Consider the following 23,999-nt stretch of genomic DNA (forward strand, 5'->3'; position numbering starts at 1 on the left):
ACAAAACACAAGACCCAAAACGCCTGCTACTCCTTCAATGATGATGTTGTAAAGCACGGCGCGGCATGACATACAAAGGTTATTATTTGCCTACCAAGGTCGAAGAATATTTAAGAGCATGATATTTTGAGGGGTTTATACAATCCATTACCATTGTCGTCATCAATAGCATTCGTCACCAGAAACGTATATATATATATATGAACATTACAGAATACTGTTTGCAACCCGTGAGTCCTGTTGCACGAATAATAACCAAGAGCAGACGTAAAGAAACTCTACACAAGAAAACGCCTATCGTTCGCCTTCCTTCCCCTATTACGACTCCGAAATGCTAGTTGAGTAAATATTCCGTGCTCATACAGCTGCATCGCCTCTTGCTTCAGAACCCCCTGGTTGTGATGTGGTGCCCCAAGGGAAGCCGTCACTAGTACTAGCTTGTGACGGTTGCCGGCTTGTGTTTCTGAACCAGCTGAGTGAGAGAATATTGTTAAGTGTGCCTGTCTCCGTGGAGCTTCTATTTCTCTGGTGCTTACGAGCAACAAGGCCTGGGAAGCCTGTGCTCTTCCGCCGTCTTCGGGTCTGTCTTCGAGGGGTAGATTCGGTGCTGGGACCCGATTCTTCTCCGCCTGGGCCACCTGCGAGAGATCTCTTTGTCGGTAACAAGGGTGATGACTCTGTGTGACGGGGGAGTGTGCTAGACCGCCGCCTGCTGCCCGGGGTGGTGGGCTCATCCCTATCCTCTAACTCGCCCCAGATCTCTGCTCGCTCAGCCCACCGTGGGGTTCTCTTGCGAGAAGGAACCAATGGTGTCTCGTCAATCGCGGGCGGGAACGTTTGATATGTGTGCGGAATCGAATCTTCTTCAGCGACGGCATTATCTGAGCCGAGAAGAGATTCCTCCTCCTCAGTATCTTCCACAAGTCCAAGGCCGGGCGCAAGAGATGATTGACCAACGCCAGGGGTGTGCTGCTCGTCGCTTAATCGCCATGACAACGCTAACACGCCAGACAGCAAAATAACTGTTCCCAAAGCGATGAGGCATGCCCTCAGGGGTGATATTAGGCTTGTCTGGTTAAAGTATATCAAGCCATCTAAAATAGCAATGATGTTGTAGACGCAGAAGACCAAAGGATAAAGAACAGACGTCGAAACCAGCTTGAGACCCCGGTGTAAGTAGTAGAGCTGGCAGAGTGCCAAAGTAACAAGCGCCATAACGATTGCCCAAGATTGCCAGTGCACGAACTGGTTACGTCCTGCAACGGTCTTGATGACTAGCTCCACGGAAGACTTGGCAAACAGAAGGGCATGAGCAGAGAGATCTCCGCTGATGACGCCGTATGTTATGCCTCGGGCTAGTCGGAATCGGGCATCGTGAGATAGGCTCGACATACTGTTGATTAGATCAACAGAAATTGCCAGCGTGAGAACGAAAAGCGCTTGGAGAATCATCCAGATGATGTATGGTCTTCTCGCCATGAGCGCTAGAAGCTCATTCAAATCGTGCGCCGGCGAAGGTATGGCTCCAAATATCGCGATCAGTACAGCGCCTGTTGTGACAAGAAGAGTGCCCGAGAAAGACCATCTTGTGAAAGGCTCGCTTAGGATTAATGATGCGCATATCGAGTTGAAAACAAGGCCAGCGGCCTGCAAAGTCGAAAGGACGGGTAGTGGAAGCGTCGAAATCTGAATACTACTTCCTAAAAGGTTCGCAACGATGAACATTCCCATGCCGATCTGCCATCTCCTCCTTCGGTAAGGTGGTCTTCGAACATCGTGGGGGCCTTTTTCATCTTCGAGTATATGCGACTTTCGTTGTAAGGTAAGACCTAGACTTTGGACACTTGTTGACAACAGTCCAACGATGATTCCAAGCTAAATTAGATCGAATTAGCACCATTATTCGTTGCAGAAGTGCTGTACGCGACGACGTACAGCTATGGTTCCTCCAGAAGAGATGCCGCCAAGCAACCCCATTGCGCCTTTGCCAGGCCCGGGGTCATCTGGCAAGGGAGAGTTGAAGCGGATTGTTGAGACGTCGCATAGGCAATGCCCTCGTTATAATGGTCGCTTCGTGTTACTAAAACAGTAGATGTTGTAATCGATTCGATACGGTCAAGAGGAATGGCTAGTCAAAGCGCCAAAGGTAAATAACAAGAGAGACTGTCGAGGCTGTCGCTGGCCGAGTCTATGTACCGTTCGGTGGCAGCGCCTGAAGAAGAAGAAGGATCAAGCAATGTTGGAGGAGGAAAAGGTGTTTGTTTCGATGTGATTTGTCTTGGTTTCAAACTAATCAATAGTTGAGAAAGTCGGAGGCGGACAAGCTCGAGTCGTGCGTGGGACACCTGACGTGAGTAGAGAGGCATGTAGCGCCGACACGAGACTAACTGCCCGGCTACCTAGCCACAGTGGCAGTGCAGTTACATAATGCATGTTCTTGCCCAGGCGGGATATTAATCAGAGCTGAAGATGAGTCCTGATGTTATATCAGTTCGTTGCGACAACTGCACTAAAGTACTTTCAAATAAAAATCAACCTCATCTAACACTGTTTAAACTACAAACGAATTCTAATGTCTGTCGATGTTAGTGACGTTGAGTCTTGCTGGGCGAATGACTGTATACTCTAAACTGTGGGGAGTAACTGTGGCTTAATCCCCCCAAGCTCCAGTTCCCTGCTGGAACACAGTAAGATGCAGCTAGGACGGAGCGGGTAGGTTGGGTCTTAGGCGGCTGGCGTCACATCACAGCTACCAACTCCATCATAGTTCATCCTTGACCTCACCACCAAAGAGGCCATCACTAGCCTTTCATCACCATATCCTCGACCCTGAAAAGGCCTGAACTCCTTCACACTTCGAATAAACAAACCTCTTATAATCCGAACAAAACCGCCCACCATGTCGCAACACGCTCTATCCGACCAGCAGGTACGCATTACCCGTGCTCAAACGACGCAATCCGTCGTCCATCTCATCAGTCCCGTATTCTAACGCGCGATGCCCCAAAACAGGTCAACAATGAGCTCAGCAAGATGACTGCGTTCATCAAGCAGGAAGCTATGGAGAAAGCCCGCGAGATCGAGATCAAGGCCAATGAGGAGTTCGAGATCGAGAAGTCCAAGCTTGTCCGCCAGGAGACAGACGCCATCGATACACAGTACGAGAAGAAGTTCAAGCAGGCCACCATGTCCCAACAGATCACCCGCTCTACCGTTTCCAACAAGACGCGACTCAAGGTTCTCGGCGCCCGTCAGGAGATGCTCGATAACATTTTCGAGGAGGCTCAGAAGAAGCTCGCCGAGGGTGCCAAGGATAAGGCCAAGTACCAAAAGGCCCTCAAGGGTCTCTTGCTCGAGGGCTTCTATGCTCTCAATGAGCCTGAACTTCAAGTTCGTGCACGCAGAAAGGACTACGACGTCGTCAAGAAGGCTATTGAGGAGGCCGCCAAGGACTTCAAGAAGGAGCTCGGAAAGGACATTACGGCAAAGATTCAGGAGGATGATCCTCTTCCTGAGGGAATGTATGTGATGCGCTTCTCATATCGATCCATGCGGATAGTAGCTAACGAAGAAACAGCGCCGGTGGAGTGTTTATCATTAGCGGAAGCGGAAAGATTGACATCGACAACACCTTCGAGGCCAGATTGAAGTTGCTTGAGGAGTCTGCTGCGCCTGCGGTGCGAGAGGCTCTATTCGGCAAGAACCCCAACCGCAAGTTCAACGACTAAACTCTCTCACCGGCCAGATATGTGTGTGGGTGCCTCTGCCTGTCTATACTTCAGCCGGCTTCGATGGGCGCATGGCTGGAGAGGCTTTCGAACTACCTGCGACCCGTATTGTTGATCAGTCTGCGCTTCGTAGTTTGGAGGCTGTGTATCGCGTGTTTAACCTGTTTTGATTGATTTGGAACTTGGCCCGTGGTAGAATTGATTACATTCCAATGACTCGTTTATTGTTAAACTACATCTAGTGAACATTATATGCTCAACATCTGGACGTCTGGTCCTGTTGGTCCCCTTGTCCTCACTTCCAGTTCACAGTAATAGTTTCTGGCTTATTATTTTCTTTCAAGCCCGTTTTTCCTGATGTTGACTGCTTTGGTGCCTATGCCGAGGTAGTTTCTTGGGTCTTACGCAGGAAGCTCCTCATGTAGTTCTGCTGTTCGGGAAGAAAAGAATCCTGCTTTTGGCTTGGAAGGTCAAAGATACTCTTCTTAGCCTTCCGGCGAGTGCGAACAGAGTGTGCCAGTCGTTGCTGTACCCATTCTATCACACTCTTTGCTTCCGTGCGAGCAAGCTTCATCCCCGCGTCGTTGATCTTTCGCCAGATCTCTCGTAGCTTTCCTGAGAGTTCGTCGATGTCGCTGTTGAATTGTTTCTCGTGTTCCGGGTCATCAGATGGCGCGAAAGAACCGTCATCTACTGTGATGTTAAGAAGTAGAATGTTGGCTTGAAGTTCAGTAAAATCTGTTTTAGGCCCGACGGCAAAGTCATTGTGGCCTAGTCTCTTTATGATGCTACGGATAGTTATTGTATCATCAGGATGAAAGCGGCCCAAAGCCGGATCATCGAACAAGAATACTGCAGCCAGACGTCGTCTCATTTCATGGGCCCTCGTCTTACTGATGGGCAGACATGCTAGAGTATTCGTTCTGACGCATTGTGCCTTGACCAAGGTATGTAATAGTGTGCAGGTTTCGAGGCACTAATCAACTGTCAGTGATTGTTTCCTGTACGATTTCAGAGCGCGACTCACGAATGCGTCCCAGCTGGGCTGGGGAATGGCTTCCAAGAGAGTACCAATAGTAATCTCGTAGGTAGTCAGGAGATTGATGTCGTAGATCAAAAACTTGTCCATCGACATACGCAGCAGCGCCTGTGATGCGTAAACAATAGAGTCTTCGGGCATGTACGGTGACACAGCTGTCAGGAGTGATAGGAAGGAGCTCAGAGGTGACCAGTCGCGTCCTTCATAAGGCTCAGCGCCGGGTTTTGATATATCTAACTCCGAGTCCCACTGCCCGAGCTCAGGGGAGGCGCCAAAACGATACAGGAGCTCTTCTAGTCGCTGCGGTGTGATACGTGGCTCGATAAGATCTATGCAATTACTGAGCAGGTTACAGTATTCTTGCCTGACAAGAGATGATTTTTGGGCGCATAGGTCGTTCAAGATCCAATCGAAAAGCTCTTCCGGTAAACCTCCTTGCAGTTGGAGCAGGGTGAGTGGCACACCAGATGCAAGATGCTGTTCGCGAGTTTTGTAATCGCCCTGAGTTAACAACCTCCAGTGGCCCTTGTTGAATTTCTTCGGGGCAGGACTAGGGGGAGGCATGGCGTAGTCTTTGGAGAAGAAACAATACCGAAGTTCCGACTGGCCAGTCTCTGATCTTTTTACTGCTCTCATGACTTTCTGTGCATCTTGAGCCGTGTTACTCTTGACAATACCCTCCATGACATCATGTGATGTCTCATCTGTCGTCATTTGTACATCTGCTTGGTCGTCAAGATTTGATAAAGCTTTTGCTCTCATCGAGCTTGCTGTAATAGCATCGTCCTGGCGAGCATCCTTGGCTAACGCTTTGAGGTCGAATCTGTGCTTGGATATTATGGCCAACGGAGAGGTATGAAACTCGACAGCAGTTCTCTTTGCTTTTGGCGTAGCAAATAGGTTGCGGGCAGGAGACTGAGTTGCCTTTGCTGGTCGCCCTCGTCCGATGATGGTGGATAGATCCTCGAGCGAGTCGTCGGACGAAGATCCGAAGTCATCCTCATCATCTGAGGCTTGAATCACACGATTCGGGGTTGGCGACACTGTCTTCTTCACAGGGGTAGTCGCCTTTTGTTCCAGCGGATATGAAGATGGCGGATCTGGCGTTGAGGATTTGGTAGCCTTGGGTGTTTGAGATCTTGCCTTGGGCTTGAAGAAGCTCATGATATTGCCATTTTTGCTATTCTGAGACATGTTGGACCCTGTCTCTTTGATGAAAAAGTGCGACAGTCAATAATCAGATAAGTGTCATAAGTCTTTAACCTGGTCAAGTCATCCGCAGAAGTAGAGTTATGATGGAGCTGTCATGCCAACCGCGTTAATTGGTTTGGATTGAGACCGCGTTTTGGTGGTATCAAAGCTAAAGAGTGATCATGTGTGGCTAAAGTGGCTGTTAAGTTCTTAGCGCTGAATAAGAGACTCTGAATCTTCCATGTTCGTCAATATACACATGAACAGAAACATTTGCAGTGCTATGTATCTATTGCATACTGATCCAAACCGTAAGTCTAAAGATAGTTGAGCAATTGATGCCGTATTGTTTACTGATAGACACTCTCACCCTACAGCGAATCAATCATCCCTGACTGTGGCGCAGGCAGCTAAAGAATGGAATGAGTTTTGGTTCTTGGTTCATGGCCCCTTTTCTCGAAACACGAATTTCCAGAAGAATCCCCATCTTGGTTGGTCTTGGTATTGTAGCCGACAGCATTGACCAGGTCTTTATCACGATACAAACGTACCTAATGTTGTTGTTTTTAGCTCAGAGGTTCGTGCCCAAGATACGCGGCGTCCATGGGGTGAACCAAGACCAAACCCAGTGAAGCCTCACTGTAGACTAATTAATCTACTGTTGACGCATGCGCGTTGTGTGGTTAAGAAAAAGGGGGTTATGTGTTTTACTGCCAAATCTGCCGAAAAGACAATGAATGGAAGGGAGGATCGTCAGTTCATTCCAGCATCTTATTCCTGGATTGCTGCACAAATCATGGCGCAGTATCTATAGGTAAAGGCTCGTACATCACCAAAATTGGGTTTGAATCCTTGTATTTGGTATGCGATCTGTCTTTAATCCCTGAAGAAAGCTTACGTGCGTCCATTGTCATTCCAATCTTGGCTTGTATTGCATGTGGGCCATAGAGAAGCGCGAACTAACGTCGACAAGGTATTGACTAACCTGGCTGCTTAGTTTATTATCAATCAGCGTTAGTGAGCTTGATAATGCTACTGCTTTGTTCTTCTCTGTTCTAGTGATGACGCTTTTCTAATGGCATCAAAATACATCACTGATTCATTTGCTAGAGCTTAATTGGCCTGACCAATTTGAGGCTGACAAAGCCCAACTTAGCGCTATCCTTCCTATAGAGGGTTGGCTCAGTACGTGTACCTCCCTGTCTAACGATGGATCTAACCTAATGAGGTAGCAGGTACTGATCCATGGATCTCATTATAGGTAGTCTGGGATCCCTGGGAGTACGAAAAAAAAAAAAGATCATCGGGACAAAAAATGCTTATTATTATTGATTGAGTGAACGTTTATAGAGTACGTCGCCACGACTATCCCAGTACCTAGAAGTCGCAAGACTGGCGGAGTAGACTCGGAATATATCCTTCTACATGCCCATTCCTTCTAGTATGTTTCATGCTACGGATATTGTGCCATGGATGGTTCAAAATAGGTTGTTGAACTTGACGATCTAGTTGTCGTGATTTCTGACTACCTACCCACCCCTGATATCTCGTCATGGACTGGAAATTTGGACCTGCAGAAGGTACGTAGGCTCAAGAGAGGAGACCCCTAACAAGGGTCTTATGGAGTTGACGAAACAGGGAGCAAAGGGCACTAGAGTTCCCGAGCGGCACTGAACTGTGCATGTACCTAGGTATGCATAAGGATTCAGGATATAAGGGAGAACAATGTATGGATCTTTACTTGTTACTCGTAGGTACCCGTGTCCTATGGGAGGAGAATACAGAGGGCCCGAGAATTGTGCACTGCTGGTATGTACATATTAAAAAGTCTTGAATGTAACGCTGCAGAAGCACAAATGGTTTGCCTTTGTGTTCCCGAAAACTAGACTCTTCGGCAGTACATGCGGAAATAGCAGACTTTTTATAAAGCGCATCACCGTACTTGATCAAGTTCAGTATCGAGTCAGGCTGAATCATGAAACGTCGATATTAGTGCCTTTCCATAACCGACCAAGTGGATCGTAAACCGTCGCCTTCAGAGTAGTGAGTATAGGTATCCGCAGATACCACGGCCTCGCCGCTCCTGGTCGAATGAGAACGGGTCCATCAGAATGAGAATAAAACAAAAAATGAAAGTCCCCGCTGTGATAGTTTGCATGTCGCATGTTTGTAAGCTCCGTTGACGGATTACGGTATTATCAGACAGCGACCGGCCGAGGCACGAGATTTTTGGTTTCTAATCGCGGGAGAAAAAGGATGTGGCGCTTCCCTCGCTCGTAATTAAACCCCGTGAACCCGACGTCACGAAAGCAGCTTAGTAGGGACATGTATACAACAGTATTGGCGGGATCTACGGAACTCGAGAAGAATCAGAAGAATTGCATCTAGCGTCGGAGTGAGGAAGGTGCTTGTAAGATCCTAGTATGTAAACACAAGAGCAAGTTAATTGCCGAAAACCTGAGGACGACACTGGCAGACTGGAGATAAAAGTTAAACCAGTATAAAACCAAGGACGCTTTGATGAAGCGTTTGCATAGAGGTACGCAGACTGTACTTTACTGGGTCACGTCGTTTCTCTGAATGAGGCAGTTACGCGAAGATCTGGAAGGAAGCTTGTTACGTAGTATGCAGACCTACTAGGTAATTAAGCATCCGTTAGTTAACCACGAAGATGTGGAGTGTCATTGGTATTCTATTACATACATAGGTACTCTTAGTTGTTCTCGCCAGATCTTAGTCCAAAATAGCCAAGGGCAGACAACCTTGAACAAGAGGACTCAAGAGTAGTCTCAGATCTAACTCATAGTATATCGACAATTAGACGGGACGATGCCGGATCTTGATGCCGCCAAGCGACTGAAACCCAGAAGGATCATCACGCAAGGTTAGAGAGAACGAAAGAGTGGAGGACCCCCAGACCCCGTCTCGAAACATTGTCCCTGAGTGCCAACTGGTGCAGTGACGGGTCCCTTGGTGCTTGGCTTTTGAGGTTAAAATGTGAGTTTTCGTTGCGCAACCTCCGTCCCCTGATCCTCGCCAGGAAATTTGCACAATCACCACTCAAATGACTATGAATGTAAAATACGACCTACCGCAAAACCGTAGTTGATAACGGCTGGCCGTCAAGGGTTGCTTTTACCGACACGGTAAAAAGCCGACGAGACTCATTGAAACTCCGCCCATTCTCTACCTCAAGACGGCGTCAATTAAAAAGACCACACTCTCACGGACTTATCGGAATGGGTTTTCACGATATGCATCACGCTATCGATATCTTCGGTCATCCGCGGACGAGTGCATTGCCCGTAAGCGGGGTCGATAAACGGAGGCATCGGAGCCAAGATCGTCAATTTCTGCCTCTTGCTCCGAGATTTCCATTTATTGATGTAGGCGACATCCAGGAAGACCAAAATCGCTTATGGCCTTCGTAAAAACAAGCAACACATGCTCAATGACAATCTTGACGGGCTGCTTGGCAAATTTAGACACGTCCTATTATAGGCTCCCCCTTTGCTAGGGGTATGTTGATGCTTCAAGGGGGGGCTAGCAAATGCCAGCCGGAGGCGTGGGCTGCAACAGAGAGTATGAAGTTGCTAACAAAACTCTTATAGGACCGAGTTTTCATCTGGCGCTTGGATAACAAGAACTCTTGGACTGATGCGAATATATTGATGAAGTCTTTCAGCTGTGCCAGTCGTTTTCGGCCAACATCGTTCTGGTGGTTACTCACTCAACTGCTGTGGTCTTTGTTAGGTACCCCTGGACGACGGGGTTTCATTGCAGGTCCCGTTTTTCCCAATTGGATTGGAAGAGATGCGATGCACACTCGAGTTAGCGTCGGGGATCTGTAGCGCCCGCCAATGCCGCAACAGACATCCGAGGGAGGCTCCTATTAGGTTCCCAGGGCTGAGGTTTGTACTGGCGTCACGTTGAATAATGATTGCATCAAACTGAAGACAGTCAAGAGAAGGAGGGAGGACGGGATAGAAAGAGTTAAACACGTGGCGCCAGCGTTAGCGGACGCGATCGATGAGTTCGGACACCGTTGAGGACAGAACTTATTGTATCGGGCTGTCTAGTAGCCCGGTAAGGACTCTTGCAAACTCCCTACAGGAGGCACTTACCTCTGTGCTGTGAGTAATACAACTGCACCCAGGTAGGAAATTGATTTCAAGACCAACCTGACGGATCATGTCCAGTCGTATTTGTTACACATGACTGATGAATACTATATTTGGATAGACGATCAATCGGACTGAACAGTATAGAATTGGATTGGATGAATTGGAGCTTAGCAACACTGCCTTAGTAGGGCTGTACCATCCTTTTGACCTGTGAAGCAGTAAAGTGAGGTACAGTAAGCATGAGATGAGTGCGAGACAGCCCAGCATATCGTGAAGCACTAGCCATTTGTACCTACCTAGGTACTGTGTAGGCGGGGAGCATAAGGTAAAGCAGGACAAGATGACAGGGTACTTAAGGGGTACATTCCGGGCAGAGCAGATGAGCGCGTCGGATGGGTCGGGAGTACGACTCTCACGCACACACACACCCACCGCGCCCCACGCCCCCCGACACCCTCTCTCCACTGTCTATTTCCCCTTCAGCAACGCTCCCCAGCGAGTCCCAGTGCTTGTCTCGAGCGGGTACCACCCAGAATTGTCCTCTTTCTTTGCCAGTCCGAGTGCTAGAGTCTCACTTTTTGGCGGTTTGCTCACTCTGACTGGCGGACAGGGTGCGGTCTCCTTCAAAAAGTCCACCGTATCTTTTTTTCCCTTTCTCAGGTTGCCTTGCTAGCTTGCCTTGCCTTGCCTCGCCGCCCCGTTCTTTCCATGGAGCGAGCCCCATTTGATCCTAACATTGCTTACACAATTCCCCTTGTACCATACTTCCGAGCCAGCCATCCAGACCAGACTTCTCACATCTCGTCACCATCAAACTTACCTTTACCCTCTCCACGTTCCCGCTTCACTCACTTTCTTGCATCGTCTTGACGACTTCTCAACGGCCCTGGCGACGTCGTTAATTTCCAAAACAACCATCCCGTCGGCTCCATTAATAATCTTCTAACGAGCAGCTGGTGTTGCTTCAATTGCACCTGCTCCATTCTCTTCGACACCGCACTGCACCGTAACGTGCCATATAATATTGATCGTGCCGAATTTCATCATCCGTATCCCGCCTCGACAGATTTAGCTCTGCTCATTTCTCCCAACCTGGCTGGCATCGAGGGGCCGATCGGGCGCTTGCCCGCGACTTCACCATGACCACAACAACAGCTGACGGTCATCTTGCTCCCGACGATTCTCAGCATTTGAGCGCTACTCAAAGATCGCGTTGGGCTACCCAAAGGAAAAGTGTTAACAGTAGTAACAATAAGCGCAACTCTCTTCTTGAACGAATGGGACACAAGAAGACAGGCTCCAACGAAAAGAACCCCCCTTCTGATGGATCCGACCCTGCCGGTGATGATGGACAACCACCGGAAGCGAATCCCAACAATGAGGATGATGCTGAGGAAGAAGAGGAGCACGAAAACCGGACCTTGTACTTCAACCAACCCCTACCAGCTGGACTTCTAGATGAGAATGGCGCCCCGAGCCAAACATTCACGAGAAATAAGATCCGAACAGCCAAATACACCCCTATATCGTTCGTTCCAAAGAACTTGTGGTTCCAGTTCCATAACGTTGCAAACATTTTTTTCTTGTTCTTGGTTATTCTGGTCGTAAGTTTACTATCTCGTTTTGACGTTCTTATGGCTTTGTAAATAACCTTTAACCGTTTGATATAGATTTTCCCAATCTTTGGCGGAGTCAACCCAGGTCTCAATGCTGTGCCTTTGATTTTTATTATTGCGGTTACAGCTATTAAGGATGCCATCGAAGATTACCGACGAACTGTTCTCGACATTGAGCTAAACAATGCTCCTGTGCACCGACTCCGAAACTGGAACAATGTCAACGTTTTGGAGGGCGACGTTTCTGCTTGGCGCCAGTTCAAGAAGGCAAACTCCAAATTCTTCGGTGCCATGTGGCGTGCTTGTCAGTCTGTCTGGTCCAAAAAGGCGAAGGAAGAAAGGGCGAAGCGCAAGGCGGCACCAACTGATAATGACGCCCCCCGCCCATCGGTTGAGACGCAACGAACTAGGCAGTCTATGCGTCAGTCTATCGCATCACCTTTCTCTGGACGGGAGTCCTTCATGTCTGCTCGAGAGGACATTCAGATGACCCCTGTTCCATCGCCGTCACCCCAGGCAACACCACACGCCCACTTTGAGATGCCAGATGAGCAAGATGCGAAGCGCGCTGCTGCTCTGATGCAGATGAAATCAGACGTTATCAACTATCATCACCCTGCCTCTGGAGCTCGTTTCCAGAAGGATACTTGGAAAAGCCTCAATGTCGGCGATTTTGTCCGCATCTATAACGACGAAGAACTGCCCGCTGATGTCATTATTCTCTCTACCTCCGATCCTGACGGAGCTTGTTACGTTGAAACGAAAAACTTGGACGGCGAAACCAATCTCAAGGTTCGCCAGGCTGTGCGTTGCGGTCGATCTCTCAAGCATGCCAGAGACTGTGAGCGCGCTGAGTTCGTAGTCGAGAGCGAGGGTCCCCAGCCTAATCTTTACAAGTATAATGGTGCCATCAAATGGAAGCAATCCGTGCCTGGTTACTTAGACGACGAACCCGAGGACATGACCGAACCTATCACCATCGACAATCTCCTACTGCGTGGCTGCAACCTCCGAAACACCGAATGGATTGTTGGTGTGGTCATTTATACAGGACACGACACAAAGATTATGATGAATGCCGGTATAACTCCTAGTAAGCGCGCCCGTATCGCTAGGGAGATGAACTTCAATGTTGTTTGCAATTTCGGCATTTTGCTCATAATGTGTTTGCTCGCTGCCATTATCAACGGTGTTGCTTGGGCGAAGACCGATGCTTCCCTCCATTTCTTTGACTTCGGTTCCATAGGCGGAAAACCAGCTATGAGCGGTTTCATCACATTTTGGGCCGCCATTATTCTGTTCCAGAACTTGGTACCCATTTCGCTCTACATCACACTAGAAATCGTCCGTACGTTGCAGGCTGTTTTCATTTATAACGACGTGGAAATGTACTACGAACCCATCGATCAACCATGTATTCCCAAGTCCTGGAACATCTCGGATGACGTTGGCCAAATTGAATACATTTTCTCCGACAAGACTGGCACCCTAACACAGAACGTCATGGAGTTCAAGAAAGCGACGATCAACGGACAGCCATACGGCGAGGCTTACACTGAAGCTCAAGCTGGAATGCAAAAGCGACTCGGCATTGATGTCGAGAAGGAAGGTGAACGGGTTCGTGCTGAGATTGCTGATGCCAAGGTTCGTGCGTTGGCTGGTCTGCGTAACATTCACGATAACCCGTTTCTACACGACGATGCTTTAACTTTCATTGCCCCTGATTTTGTATCCGATCTGGCTGGTGAATCAGGCCCTGAGCAGAAGGACGCCAATGAGTTTTTTATGCTTGCCCTGGCTCTTTGCCATACCGTAATGGCCGAAAAGGTGGACGGCGACTCTCCAAAGATGATCTTCAAGGCGCAATCTCCCGACGAAGAAGCTTTGGTCGCCACTGCTCGCGATATGGGCTTTACCGTCTTGGGAAGCTCAGGTGAAGGTATCAACCTCAACGTCATGGGCGAGGACCGCCATTATCAGATTTTGAACACCATTGAATTTAATTCTAGCCGAAAGCGAATGAGTTCGATTGTAAGGATGCCGGATGGCCGAATTATCCTCTTCTGCAAGGGAGCCGACAGTATCATTTATTCTCGTCTCAAGCGTGGGGAGCAGAAAGAGCTCAGACAGACCACCGCGGAACACCTCGAGATGTTTGCTCGTGAAGGTCTTCGAACACTCTGCATCGCCTGGAAGGAAGTTACAGAGCAAGACTACCGAGTCTGGAAGAAGGAGCATGACGCAGCCGCCTCCGCATTGGAGGAACGAGAAGAGAAGCTGGAAACCGTGGCTGAGCTGATCGAACAAGATCTTTACCTCGTTGGTGGCACAGCTATCGAAGATCGCCTGCAGGATGGAGTCCCCGATACAATCGCTCTCCTGGGTAACGCTGGTATCAAGCTCTGGGTTCTTACCGGTGACAAGGTTGAGACTGCTATCAACATCGGTTTCTCATGCAATCTTCTTAACAACGACATGGAGTTGATTCATCTGAAGGTGAACGAGGACGAGTCTGGTGAGATTACCGATGATGCCTTCTTTGAAATGGCAGAAAGGCTTCTCGACGACAATCTTCAAATCTTTGGTATTACCGGTAGCGACCACGATCTCGCTCTCGCTAAGAAGAATCACGAGCCACCGGCACCAACACATGGACTGGTTATTGATGGTTTTACTCTCCGATGGGTCCTTAATGACCGCTTGAAACAGAAATTCCTTCTACTCTGCAAGCAGTGCAAATCAGTCCTGTGTTGCCGTGTCAGTCCCGCCCAAAAGGCTGCTGTGGTAGCCATGGTCAAGAACGGCCTCGACGTCATGACTCTCTCCATTGGTGACGGTGCCAACGATGTCGCCATGATTCAGGAGGCCGACGTTGGTGTCGGTATTGCTGGTGTTGAAGGTCGTCAGGCTGCCATGTCTTCTGATTACGCGATTGCTCAGTTCCGGTTCCTATCAAGACTGGTGCTTGTACATGGTCGATGGTCCTATCGCCGTCTTGCTGAAAGTATAAGCAACTTCTTTTACAAGAACATGGTATGGACTTTCTCCATCTTTTGGTATGAGATTTATTGTGATATGGATATGACCTATTTGTTCGACTACACATACATTCTCATGTTCAACTTGTTCTTCACATCGATTCCTGTCGCTATCATGGGTGTCCTGGATCAGGACGTGTCTGACAAGGTATCTCTTGCTGTTCCTCAGCTCTACCGACGTGGTATTGAGCGACTGGAGTGGACCCAGCTCAAATTCTGGTAAGTAACGCTCTGGTAATATTACTGTACTGCTTCGTACTAACATGATCAAGGCTCTACATGATCGATGGCGTCTACCAGTCCATTATGGTCTTTTTCATTCCTTACTTGCTGTTCATGCCTGGTACCTTTTTGACTATGAATGGTCTTGGCCTAGAGGATCGCCTTCGATTTGGTGCCTACGTCGCCCACCCTGCCGTTATTACTATCAATATGTACATCTTGATCAATACCTATCGCTGGGATTGGCTCATGGTACTTATCGTTGTCATCTCGGACCTGTCCATCTTCTTCTGGACTGGAGTTTACACATGTTTCACTTCTTCGGCTTACTTCTACGGTACTGCCGCTCAAGTTTATGGAGAGGCAACTTTCTGGGCGTGTTTCTTCCTGGTGCCTGTCATTTGCCTCTTCCCTCGCTTTGCTATCAAGGCTCTGCAGAAGGTTTACTGGCCTTATGATGTCGATATCATCCGTGAGCAGGAGAGGATGGGCCAGTTCGCCCACCTTTACCAAACAGACGACACAAGTGACCCACCTACTGCTGACACTAAGAGCGACAAGTCGAAGTCTTCCAAGAGCTCTAGGAGGTCTAAGAAGATGCCGAAGCATGTTGCCTATGGTAGTATTGATGAGGACCTGCGACCCATTTACCCCCCTTCAACAGCGACGAGAACGACAACGTATAATCAGCACAGCCAGAATGGTAGCGACTCAACTAATTATACGGCGCACCGTATTTCGCTAGATGTACCCATGCAAGCTCGCCCTTCGATTGACCGTGCCCGGCCTTCGTACGATCGAATGAGGGCCTCAATGGACCGTGTCAGACCCAGCTTCGAGGCTAGCAATGACTTCACATCAGCAGCGCGGCTATCACGAATCGAGTCGAGTCAATCACAGGCAGGACGCTTCCATCCTCGCCTCAGAGGGCTTTCACTGACCAAGAGTGCCAACATATAAGAGATGGATGATGATTCACACAACTACTTGGTCCTTCCTGTATACTCCTCAACCATGGCTGATGACACGGATCTCCTTTTCAGTTTCTGAGCTTTGTTTCTCTTCGCCTTTTATTGCTTTTGATATCCCAGGCCTTTACGGGGCCAGTGATGCACGTACGATCTGCATGAGCGATCTGTCAGCTGCTCCCCCCGGTCTTTGTCCGTTTGTTCATGCGCTGAAGCACGCAACGAAGGCAACGAGGTCGAAATTAGTTCTTTTTTCTTGATCCTCCCACGCTTTACGCTGGGAGGTTTGCTTTACATACGCAGGGCGTTATAAAGGGGAAACGCAAAAGGAGGGTTTTGCTTTTTTTTGTATGAACTGTTTTTTGGTGGCTTCCAGTACTATCACTTTTAGTCTTATTTCCTCCGCCGAAGATTTTCTTTCCACCCTTTTCCTTTTCTTTTTAGCATCTTTAGAGCTGGAGAGCAGCGAAACCATTCCCTGACGAAGATTATTTCATTATTGCGTGGAAGGAGTTGAGAAGGGAGAAGAAAGCGGGCGAAGGAGGAGTCGAGAGAGGGGAGGGAACGATTCAAATCGAGAAGCGAAAGAGAGAAAGAGAGGGAGGCGGATGACGTTCCGAGACAGACAGTAAATAAGCAGCGGTTATATAATCAGGTTTTCCGTTGTTTTGGAAACCAGACATGAAAATCAATAAGACGATACGCAATTCAATTACTAGAATATCGGGCGCAGTAACATGAAGTGACTCTGTTAATGGTTCGATTTGGGATATGAGTAGCAAGCGGCGAGTACGAATACGCTATATCGGTCAAGGCTTGGCAGGAACGGGTTCCACAAAGTCCCTGGAGCTAGATATGGTACGGGCAATTAAAGGTGACTTCACTCCCACTTTAATAAATGACACTCGCGTGGGCTCCAGTTGTGGCATGATATAAAGAAGACGCCCAATTTCTACTCTCTGGGTCTTTCCTACATTTGTAAACAAGACTGATCGTGCTTGAACATACAATGGAGGATCAAGAGCCTCTGCTTCTCGCCGTTTGGCGGCGATGCAGTGAAATGGCAGCTGAGCACAACATCTCGTACGTTTAATCTATTCAGCCATTGAACACGTCTAAGCTAACACACTCCTCAAAGACAATCCACCCTCTCCGCCGCTGCAACAGTTGTCGCGATTATCGCCGCTACTTTCATCCTCCGCGTCACCAACGCCATTGCTGCAGCGTCCGTCTCAACAGCTACCAGCCGCCCTCGAAAGTACACTGTTCCTTCGCCCAAGGTCCCCGAGCCGCACACCACCGTCGATGTCACCTCTGTCAAGGTCTCCGGTAGCTCAGCTGTCCAATGTTACGCCCCAGCAACCGGTCAGTTCCTAGGAAACATCAACCCTTCTACACCTGCCGCCATCGACCGCGCCGTTTCTGCTGCTGCCGCCGCGCAGAAGACATGGGCCGAGACTACATTCGACCAGCGCCGTGCTGTGCTGCGCTCGCTGCTACAGCACGTTCTCGACAATGCTGAGGAGATTGTCAAGATTGCTTGTCTCGACAGTGGAAAAACCATGGTGGACGCCCAGCTGGGAGAGATTCTTGTTACAGCCGAGAAGCTCAAGTGGACGTTATCCCACGGAGAACAGGCATTGCGCCCCTCGCGCCGTCCGACCAACTTTCTCATGATGTACAAGCGCAATACAGTTCACTATGAGCCCCTCGGTGTCGTTGCTGCCCTGGTCAGCTGGAACTACCCTTTCCATAACTTCATTGGTCCCGTAATCAGCGCCCTCTTTTCTGGTAACGGCATTCTTGTCAAGGTTTCTGAGCAAACGGCTTGGTCTAGCAAGTACTTTACAAACATTGCTCGTGGCGCCCTCATCGCTCATGGGCACGATCCTCAGCTTGTCCAGACCATTGTGTGTTGGCCCCAGGCAGCTGGCCATCTCACTTCCCATCCTAGTATCAGCCACATCACATTCATCGGATCGCAATCTGTTGCCCATCATGTTGCCGCAAGCGCAGCAAAAAGTCTTACTCCCGTTGTTGCTGAACTCGGTGGCAAGGACCCTTTTATTGTTCTGGACTCTGCTTCTGGTGATCTCAAGCGCATTGCTGAAGTCATTCTTCGCGGAACCTTCCAAGCTGCTGGCCAGAACTGTATTGGTATTGAGCGAGTCATTGCCCCTAGCGCTATCCACGACAAGCTTGTCGAAATGCTTGCTCCCCGTGTCAACGCTCTGCGACTAGGTCCCGATGCTGATGTTGGTGCTATGATATCTGATGCCTCCTTTGACCGCCTCGAGGAACTCATTTCCGAAGCTGTTTCACAAGGCGCCCGTCTCCTTGCTGGCGGCAAGCGCTACAATCATCCTGAATACCACAGCGGCCACTACTTCCAGCCAACCTTCCTCGCAGACGTTACCCCTGACATGCGTATTGCACAAAACGAGTGCTTTGCCCCTGTTCTCACGCTTCTTCGTGCAAAGTCATCCTCTCCTGAAGACATCCTCTCTATTGCCAACGCACCTAACTTTGGCCTTGGTGCCTCCGTCCATGGTTCTGAGCGTGACCCCAACGTGCAGCCTATCGTCAAGGGACTTCGCGCCGGTATGGTCGCTGTTAACGACTTTGCCGTTTACTATGCTGTCCAGCTCCCCTTCGGTGGTGTCGGTGGTTCTGGTTATGGTCGTTTCGCAGGTGAGGAAGGCCTGCGGGGACTTTGCAATGCGAAGGCTGTCTGTGAGGACCGCTTTGGCTGGCTGGGCATTCGTACTAGCATCCCACCTCCTGTACAGTATCCTGTCAGGAGCCAGCCTGACAGCTGGAAGTTTACTCAAGGTGTTGTCGAGCTGGGCTATGGAGCCCCTATCAGGAAACTCCAAGGTCTTGGCAAGATTCTCCAGAACATGTAGGCTAGAGGGTTATAGCAAGCACTGGCGACGAGGTAGAAAACGCGGACACAAGTCTGCAACGTCAGATTACTCAAGTTTCGGACAAAACTTTGTTTGGTCACGGTTTGAATAAATCAGATGATAAATAATCTCACGACTGATGAGCAGAACTAAACAATAAAGAATACATACCTTCAAACAAGTGGGTGGCTACGGCATCACGAGTTCACAAGCAGTGGATTTAATTCATTGAGTGCAAATCTGTCATTCGTTGAGATGCTATCTATCTACTAATCTAGGAGCTCCCAGACGGTCAGATCATCCTTGTATCTCGGTAATGTCCTTTGCGTACAGCCAACACTAAGCTGTAATTCCTTTCACCTGAAAGTCTCATGGCCAAAAAGACCTGACAAGCCACTAGTAGATGCCTACCTGTGCTGTTGCGGAACTCGAAGATTTACCAAGCATCGGCGACAACGGGGGCAGGGGCAGCAGAGTCATTCCAGCCGCCGGCCTGAGGTTTGTCGTCAGGAGGGCCCCAAGCATCACCACCAGCATTGCCGTTGTCGCCACCACCTCCTCCCCAGGCACCACCCGCACCGACATCAGCGCCATCGCCATCGCCATCGCCATCACCGCCTCCCCAGGCATCGCCGCCAGCATCGCCAGCACCAGCATAGTCGTTCGGATCGAAATCCGAATCAGCCTCGAACTTGAGGTTGGCGCGGGCTTCGCCTTCAGGGACGTACTGCTGCAAGAACTCGGGAATTTCCTGGTCAGTCTCCAGCAAGGTGCGAGTGAGGACGCTGCCAATGGGTTCATCTCGCTCGGAAAAGAAGGACGTAGCTACGCCTCGATGTCCGATACGACCAGTTCGACCTGTTCAGGTTAGTAATTGAATATGAGTAAGGAATGTGATCATACCGATGCGGTGAGTGTATTCCTCGATACCGCCATACTCAAGAGAAGGCAGGTCATAGTTGATGACATGCATGACGTTCTGGACGTCGATGCCACGCGCAGTGACTCCAGTGGCAATGAGGATGGGTGCGTTACCCGATCGGAAAGAACGCATAGCGGCTTCGCGCTCCTGCTGGGTACGGTCGCTGTGCATGGAAGTGACCGGAAGATGCATGTTGAAAAGGAAATCATCGAGGTTGTCGGCGGCCTGACGGCTGTTCACGAAAATGATGGTGCGAATACCATGCATTTCCTCAAGCAAGCCGACCAAAAGCTCTCGCTTCTCGTGAGACTCCGCCTGCAGAACAATCTGCTTGATGTTGGCAGTAGTGCTTCCAGCACGACCAACGCGGAAGCGGACATGAGAAGCAGCCAGGTAGTTCTTGGCAAGATCACGGGCAGCCTTCGGGAAGGTAGCCGAAAACAAGCTGAACTTGACGTTTCCCTCATCCTGCTCTGTGAGTTGGTTAGCCACGAGTTGATAACTTGTCCGTTGAACTTACCACCACCAGAAAGGATGGGATTGAGCTCTTCGGCCCAATCATCGTTCAACAGTTCATCGGCTTCGTCAATCACGATATGGCGCAGACGGCGGAGGGTCAGGTGTCGGGGCCGCTGGATGAAATCAATAAGACGTCCAGGGGTTCCGACAAGAATGTCACAGCCCATGTTAAGCAAAGCAATCTGCTCGGAGATAGGCACACCGCCATATACGACACCGGGTCGTAGCATGGTGCGATAGCAGAGCTTTCGTGCTTCGTTGAAGATCTGAAGAGCAAGCTCTCGAGTAGGAACGACGATCAACACGAGAGGCTCGGCGGTCACGTCGTCAACACCAGGACGGTAAGTGAGAGGGTTTGGGCGAAAGGCAGCCAGCTTCTTAGCCTTGCCCATGAGCTTGCTCAGAATGGGGATCAGGTAAGCGGCTGTCTTGCCAGATCCTGGGATAGGGTCAGCAGTATCAACACATGCAAAAGATATGCCTACCTGTCTGAGCGATTCCGATAACGTCATGGCCAGTGAGGATCGATGGGATGGTGAACTTCTGGATGGGAGTGGGGTTGTCATACCCGCAGAGCTTGATGTTCTCCAACATCGCGGGATGAATGCCACCTTTCGCGAAGCTGTCAATGGGGTCGATTTTGCTTGGCCCCTCTTGCTGGACCTCGATACTGTCGATTCTGTAAAATAATTAGTTCGTCCAAGGAAAATGAGACGCAACTACTTACCGAGAGAAATCAAGCCCCGTTCGTTCGTGACGAGTGTCAGGCTCGCCGAAAAGCTCGAGTTCAAGTTCGGGGCATGGGGGGCCGACATCGCCATACTCGTCCTGCCAGGCGTAGGCGCGGGCGTTGCAGCCCCAAGCCTGGGTATCATTACCAGCGGCCAAAGCCGGGTAGTCGAATGCCTGGGGCTCAGTCCAGCGACCACGCGAAGCATCGTAGCCCTTGGGAGGCTCGGGCTGGGCATCGCCATTTTGGGCCTGGGTGTTCTGCTCAGTGATGGGGAGAGCGTCAGCCTCCTGAGTGGCAGGAAGCGCATTGGACATGTCGCCAGTTCCCCAGGGGTCCGACATCGTGTCCGAGACTATGGTGTGGTGGTTAGATTGACTGCTCGGATGGTATCGGGATAAATGCATCAAGAGTGGTTGAAGGGGATGGAGAAGACTTACTTCACAGATGAGTGTCGGCAAAAACAGACGAGTTGATGAGGCAAGAAGGCCTTTGCGAGATGGAGATAAAGACGATGCACTGCAAGAGCAAATGTTAGTATACCTTCCACCACGAAGTCATAGATAGAACACAAAGAGGTGAGCTGGCAAGCGAATCTGGACTGGAAAATGAAGGGGCTGCACGGATGCGCAGGGAAAAACAAACTGGGAGAAGGAAGGCGGGCGAAAAGAAACGTACCTGATGAAAGCTTCTCGAGAAGACAGTTGGTGTATCCTCAAGCTTCTACCTTTTGGCTAAAGTAGAAGGAGGAAAGAAAGAAAGATCTTTGACTCGGCTCAAAGGAAGCGAGTTGAGGCAGAGTGAAGATGGAAAGCAGAGTAAAGATCGAAGTGTGGATGGAGGGAAGGGAGAGAAGGAGGAAAGAGGAAGCCCGCAGCGGAGGGGGAGTATTTATAGTGTTGCCTAGCGACGCGCTGTGAAGGCAATGATTCACTGCAGAGGAGAAGAAAAGATAAAAACAGAGGAGGGGATAAGGGAAAGGGATACAGAAGACTAATGTTTGCCAGTCGAGGCAGGTGCCCGTGATGCGTTTGCAGTCATCTGCCAGCCGGCAGCCAGCTGCCAGCTGCAGAGAGAATAATTGGAGACAAGTGCACCTCAACGCGAGGTAGCCACCCGAGAAATCTCGGACTCGATTTACTAAAGTAAGAAAATTCAATGGCTTATCATTCAATGGGAGTGCCTGGAGTCCAAAATGGGGGAAACGATGTGATTGTTGTTACAAGTCAGGGGGAAACAATCGGGAGCGACACCGCAACGAGCAAGAAAATCCCTATTCTGTAATGGCTTATTCCAAACATGCCAATAATCATACGCCTGCATCGTATATTGCCTACCTGCGGTACTTATCGTTCTCATTGACCCTGGCTGTATGGGACTATGAGCCACAAATCTTGCTAAGCTTAGATCGGGGGCATGTTGCCTGCTTCTGGCTTAACGATATCACAATCGATGCATTCTGAGCTCAATACTGTAGACTTGGTTTCCCACACATGTTGAACTCGAGCGACAGACTCTGGGGTGGGAGAATATGCATAAGACGCATTACATCTAAACATACAGCGCCATTCTAGCAACCCGTAAGCATGACATAGACTTTTGAATGTATCTAAGCGAGTGTGTATCATTAGGGATCTATAAAAACCTTTCACCAAAGGCTCAGGAGATCCTGGGTATCCATTGCTGTTGAACTCTCATATTCGCCCATTCCGTTCTGGAGCACTTGGTCGAGGCCAGCCGCCGCTCGGCCTGTAGCACCGCCTTCTTTCTTCGCTTGGTCCGCACCCTTCAATACTGCCTCTAAAAACCTTCGCTCAAAAACTCGTTGTCTCGCGTCTCGGCTAGGGTACATTTCCCCTTCTTCGTCTCGTCTAGTGCCGTATAGGTTGAGATATTCGAAAGCATTCGAATCCTGGGGTATCCGGTACAAGTTGTCCCATATCTCCGACTCATCTGCTGGAATCTCAGCTTCCGGTCGAAGGCCGGCTTCCAGAAACCGTGATAGTGTAGCGATCTGGCGGGCATATGTTGCAGCACCCTTGGCGCTGAGTCCAGATTTTGTGCCAGAAGACCATCCGGCTTTTGGGGTTTTCAGTGCCCATCCCATCATGGCACAGAAACTGCTCAAGGTCTTGACCCAACCACCAGGGCATACAACCAAGTCATTCTCCGCCACATCCAGAAGCCATTCCATCATGCCCAGTGAGTCGTTGCTAATATCTGCTGATAGATGAGTCATGCCTGCCCGGACGAACATGATGGCTTGCTCAACACTGTGCCTGACCTCGTCAGATGGAAGCTCTCTAAAAAGTTTGAGAAGTTGACTTCGGACTGGTGTCGAGCTATCTGAGATTAAAGGGAGCAACTTGACAAGCACCGCATGTGTTCCTACAGGGTTGATAGGAGGTTCTGAAGAGAGTTGAGAAGTGAGATACGCCAATGCTTCCCTCCTTTGTTTGTCAGATTTTGAAGAAGATGCGAGTGATAGATTGTGCTTGAATTGTTGAACGACATCGGGGGCTACTGCTGACAGTGATTGATGTCCCATTACAATCGCTACGACTTGTTAGTAATTGGAAGATGCCGATAGTGTGACTTTTCATCTACCTCTGGACTTGAAACTCGTGTCTGTGAAGTTGGAGGCTTTTGCCTTGTCCTTTCCAACCTTGAACTTCGGTTTCTACATCATAATTGTGAATCCATGTTTCTGCAAGACAGTGACAATCGATACATACTTGGAAGTCCTTCTGCTTCTCACGCTTTTTCTTGTTGCTGGAGCCCATGTTGTCGGTTTATTTGCTATGAAAACCAGCAATAGTAGGTGTAGATTCAATGATGATAGGCGATTACGATTGTAATACTGAGATGCCGCTGGTACTTTAAGATTTAGATTCTTCGACCACCACTGATAAGATCTACTTTCCTTAATGGGTTTCTCAAAATTTTGGCGGTGTCTGGTGGCAGAATATGCGTCCTGTCAGCCTGCCCCGCGACCT

The 23,999-nt window shown here is 49.4% G+C and overlaps 7 protein-coding genes across 7 annotated transcripts; 3 read left to right on the forward strand and 4 right to left on the reverse strand.

Moving 5' to 3' along the window:
* Positions 1–63: 63 nt before the first annotated feature.
* On the reverse strand, positions 64–2,339 carry EDB82DRAFT_496013 (uncharacterized protein). Its single transcript, XM_025733605.2, has 2 exons — positions 1,936–2,339; positions 64–1,875 (listed from the first exon to the last, which is right to left on the reverse strand). The coding sequence occupies exons 1-2, from the start codon at positions 1,975–1,977 to the stop codon at positions 358–360; spliced, it is 1,560 nt and encodes a 519-aa protein (XP_025584494.1). The 5' UTR covers positions 1,978–2,339; the 3' UTR covers positions 64–357.
* A 374-nt stretch (positions 2,340–2,713) lies between these two features.
* Positions 2,714–3,947, forward strand: EDB82DRAFT_496014 (ATPase, V1/A1 complex, subunit E). The gene is made up of 3 exons (XM_025733606.2): positions 2,714–2,929; positions 3,013–3,521; positions 3,578–3,947. The coding sequence occupies exons 1-3, from the start codon at positions 2,900–2,902 to the stop codon at positions 3,726–3,728; spliced, it is 690 nt and encodes a 229-aa protein (XP_025584495.1). The 5' UTR covers positions 2,714–2,899; the 3' UTR covers positions 3,729–3,947.
* On the reverse strand, positions 3,877–6,238 carry EDB82DRAFT_139278 (uncharacterized protein). The gene is made up of 2 exons (XM_025733607.2): positions 4,756–6,238; positions 3,877–4,704 (listed from the first exon to the last, which is right to left on the reverse strand). Exons 1-2 carry the CDS (start codon positions 5,959–5,961, stop codon positions 4,105–4,107), a joined length of 1,806 nt encoding a protein of 601 aa, XP_025584496.1. The 5' UTR covers positions 5,962–6,238; the 3' UTR covers positions 3,877–4,104.
* A 4,887-nt stretch (positions 6,239–11,125) lies between these two features.
* On the forward strand, positions 11,126–16,097 carry EDB82DRAFT_139338 (uncharacterized protein). The gene is made up of 3 exons (XM_025733609.2): positions 11,126–11,686; positions 11,753–14,955; positions 15,009–16,097. The coding sequence occupies exons 1-3, from the start codon at positions 11,222–11,224 to the stop codon at positions 15,916–15,918; spliced, it is 4,578 nt and encodes a 1,525-aa protein (XP_025584498.1). The 5' UTR covers positions 11,126–11,221; the 3' UTR covers positions 15,919–16,097.
* Positions 16,098–16,805: 708 nt separating this feature from the next.
* Positions 16,806–19,026, forward strand: EDB82DRAFT_459688 (Aldehyde/histidinol dehydrogenase). The gene is made up of 2 exons (XM_025733611.2): positions 16,806–17,009; positions 17,065–19,026. The coding sequence occupies exons 1-2, from the start codon at positions 16,936–16,938 to the stop codon at positions 18,830–18,832; spliced, it is 1,842 nt and encodes a 613-aa protein (XP_025584499.1). The 5' UTR covers positions 16,806–16,935; the 3' UTR covers positions 18,833–19,026.
* Positions 19,027–19,060: 34 nt separating this feature from the next.
* On the reverse strand, positions 19,061–21,347 carry EDB82DRAFT_535454 (P-loop containing nucleoside triphosphate hydrolase protein; the record flags this gene model as incomplete). Its single annotated transcript, XM_025733612.2, has 5 exons — positions 19,061–19,690; positions 19,736–20,227; positions 20,275–20,712; positions 20,759–20,952; positions 21,001–21,347. The coding sequence occupies 5 exons, from the start codon at positions 21,345–21,347 to the stop codon at positions 19,269–19,271; spliced, it is 1,893 nt and encodes a 630-aa protein (XP_025584500.1). The 3' UTR covers positions 19,061–19,268.
* Positions 21,348–22,489: 1,142 nt separating this feature from the next.
* On the reverse strand, positions 22,490–23,892 carry EDB82DRAFT_496033 (Rix1 complex component). The gene is made up of 3 exons (XM_025733613.2): positions 23,739–23,892; positions 23,611–23,683; positions 22,490–23,559 (listed from the first exon to the last, which is right to left on the reverse strand). Exons 1-3 carry the CDS (start codon positions 23,784–23,786, stop codon positions 22,652–22,654), a joined length of 1,029 nt encoding a protein of 342 aa, XP_025584501.1. The 5' UTR covers positions 23,787–23,892; the 3' UTR covers positions 22,490–22,651.
* Between the last annotated feature and the right edge of the window lie 107 nt (positions 23,893–23,999).

This window comes from Fusarium venenatum, assembly GCF_020744135.1.
Source record: "Fusarium venenatum strain MPI-CAGE-CH-0201 chromosome Unknown EDB82scaffold_2, whole genome shotgun sequence".
Classification (NCBI taxonomy): Eukaryota; Fungi; Ascomycota; class Sordariomycetes; order Hypocreales; family Nectriaceae; genus Fusarium; species Fusarium venenatum.

Bases quoted from the DNA above. Each gene is read 5' to 3' on its own strand.
- EDB82DRAFT_496013 (XM_025733605.2), bottom strand. From the start codon at position 1,977: ATGGGGTTGCTTGGCGGCATCTCTTCTGGAGGAACCATAGCT. The intron at 1,876-1,935 runs GTACGTCGTCGC...GATCTAATTTAG, and splicing joins CTTCTGGAGGAACCATAGCT to CTTGGAATCATCGTTGGACT.
- EDB82DRAFT_496014 (XM_025733606.2), top strand. From the start codon at position 2,900: ATGTCGCAACACGCTCTATCCGACCAGCAG. The intron at 2,930-3,012 runs GTACGCATTACC...GCCCCAAAACAG, and splicing joins ACGCTCTATCCGACCAGCAG to GTCAACAATGAGCTCAGCAA. The intron at 3,522-3,577 runs GTATGTGATGCG...ACGAAGAAACAG, and splicing joins GATCCTCTTCCTGAGGGAAT to CGCCGGTGGAGTGTTTATCA.
- EDB82DRAFT_139278 (XM_025733607.2), bottom strand. From the start codon at position 5,961: ATGTCTCAGAATAGCAAAAATGGCAATATCATGAGCTTCTTCAAGCCC. The intron at 4,705-4,755 runs GTGAGTCGCGCT...ACAGTTGATTAG, and splicing joins AGCCCAGCTGGGACGCATTC to TGCCTCGAAACCTGCACACT.
- EDB82DRAFT_139338 (XM_025733609.2), top strand. From the start codon at position 11,222: ATGACCACAACAACAGCTGACGGTCATCTTGCTCCCGACGATTCTCAG. The intron at 11,687-11,752 runs GTAAGTTTACTA...CGTTTGATATAG, and splicing joins TGTTCTTGGTTATTCTGGTC to ATTTTCCCAATCTTTGGCGG. The intron at 14,956-15,008 runs GTAAGTAACGCT...AACATGATCAAG, and splicing joins TGGACCCAGCTCAAATTCTG to GCTCTACATGATCGATGGCG.
- EDB82DRAFT_459688 (XM_025733611.2), top strand. From the start codon at position 16,936: ATGGAGGATCAAGAGCCTCTGCTTCTCGCCGTTTGGCGGCGATGCAGT. The intron at 17,010-17,064 runs GTACGTTTAATC...CACTCCTCAAAG, and splicing joins GCAGCTGAGCACAACATCTC to ACAATCCACCCTCTCCGCCG.
- EDB82DRAFT_496033 (XM_025733613.2), bottom strand. From the start codon at position 23,786: ATGGGCTCCAGCAACAAGAAAAAGCGTGAGAAGCAGAAGGACTTCCAA. The intron at 23,684-23,738 runs GTATGTATCGAT...ATTATGATGTAG, and splicing joins AGAAGCAGAAGGACTTCCAA to AAACCGAAGTTCAAGGTTGG. The intron at 23,560-23,610 runs GTAGATGAAAAG...AACAAGTCGTAG, and splicing joins CACGAGTTTCAAGTCCAGAG to CGATTGTAATGGGACATCAA.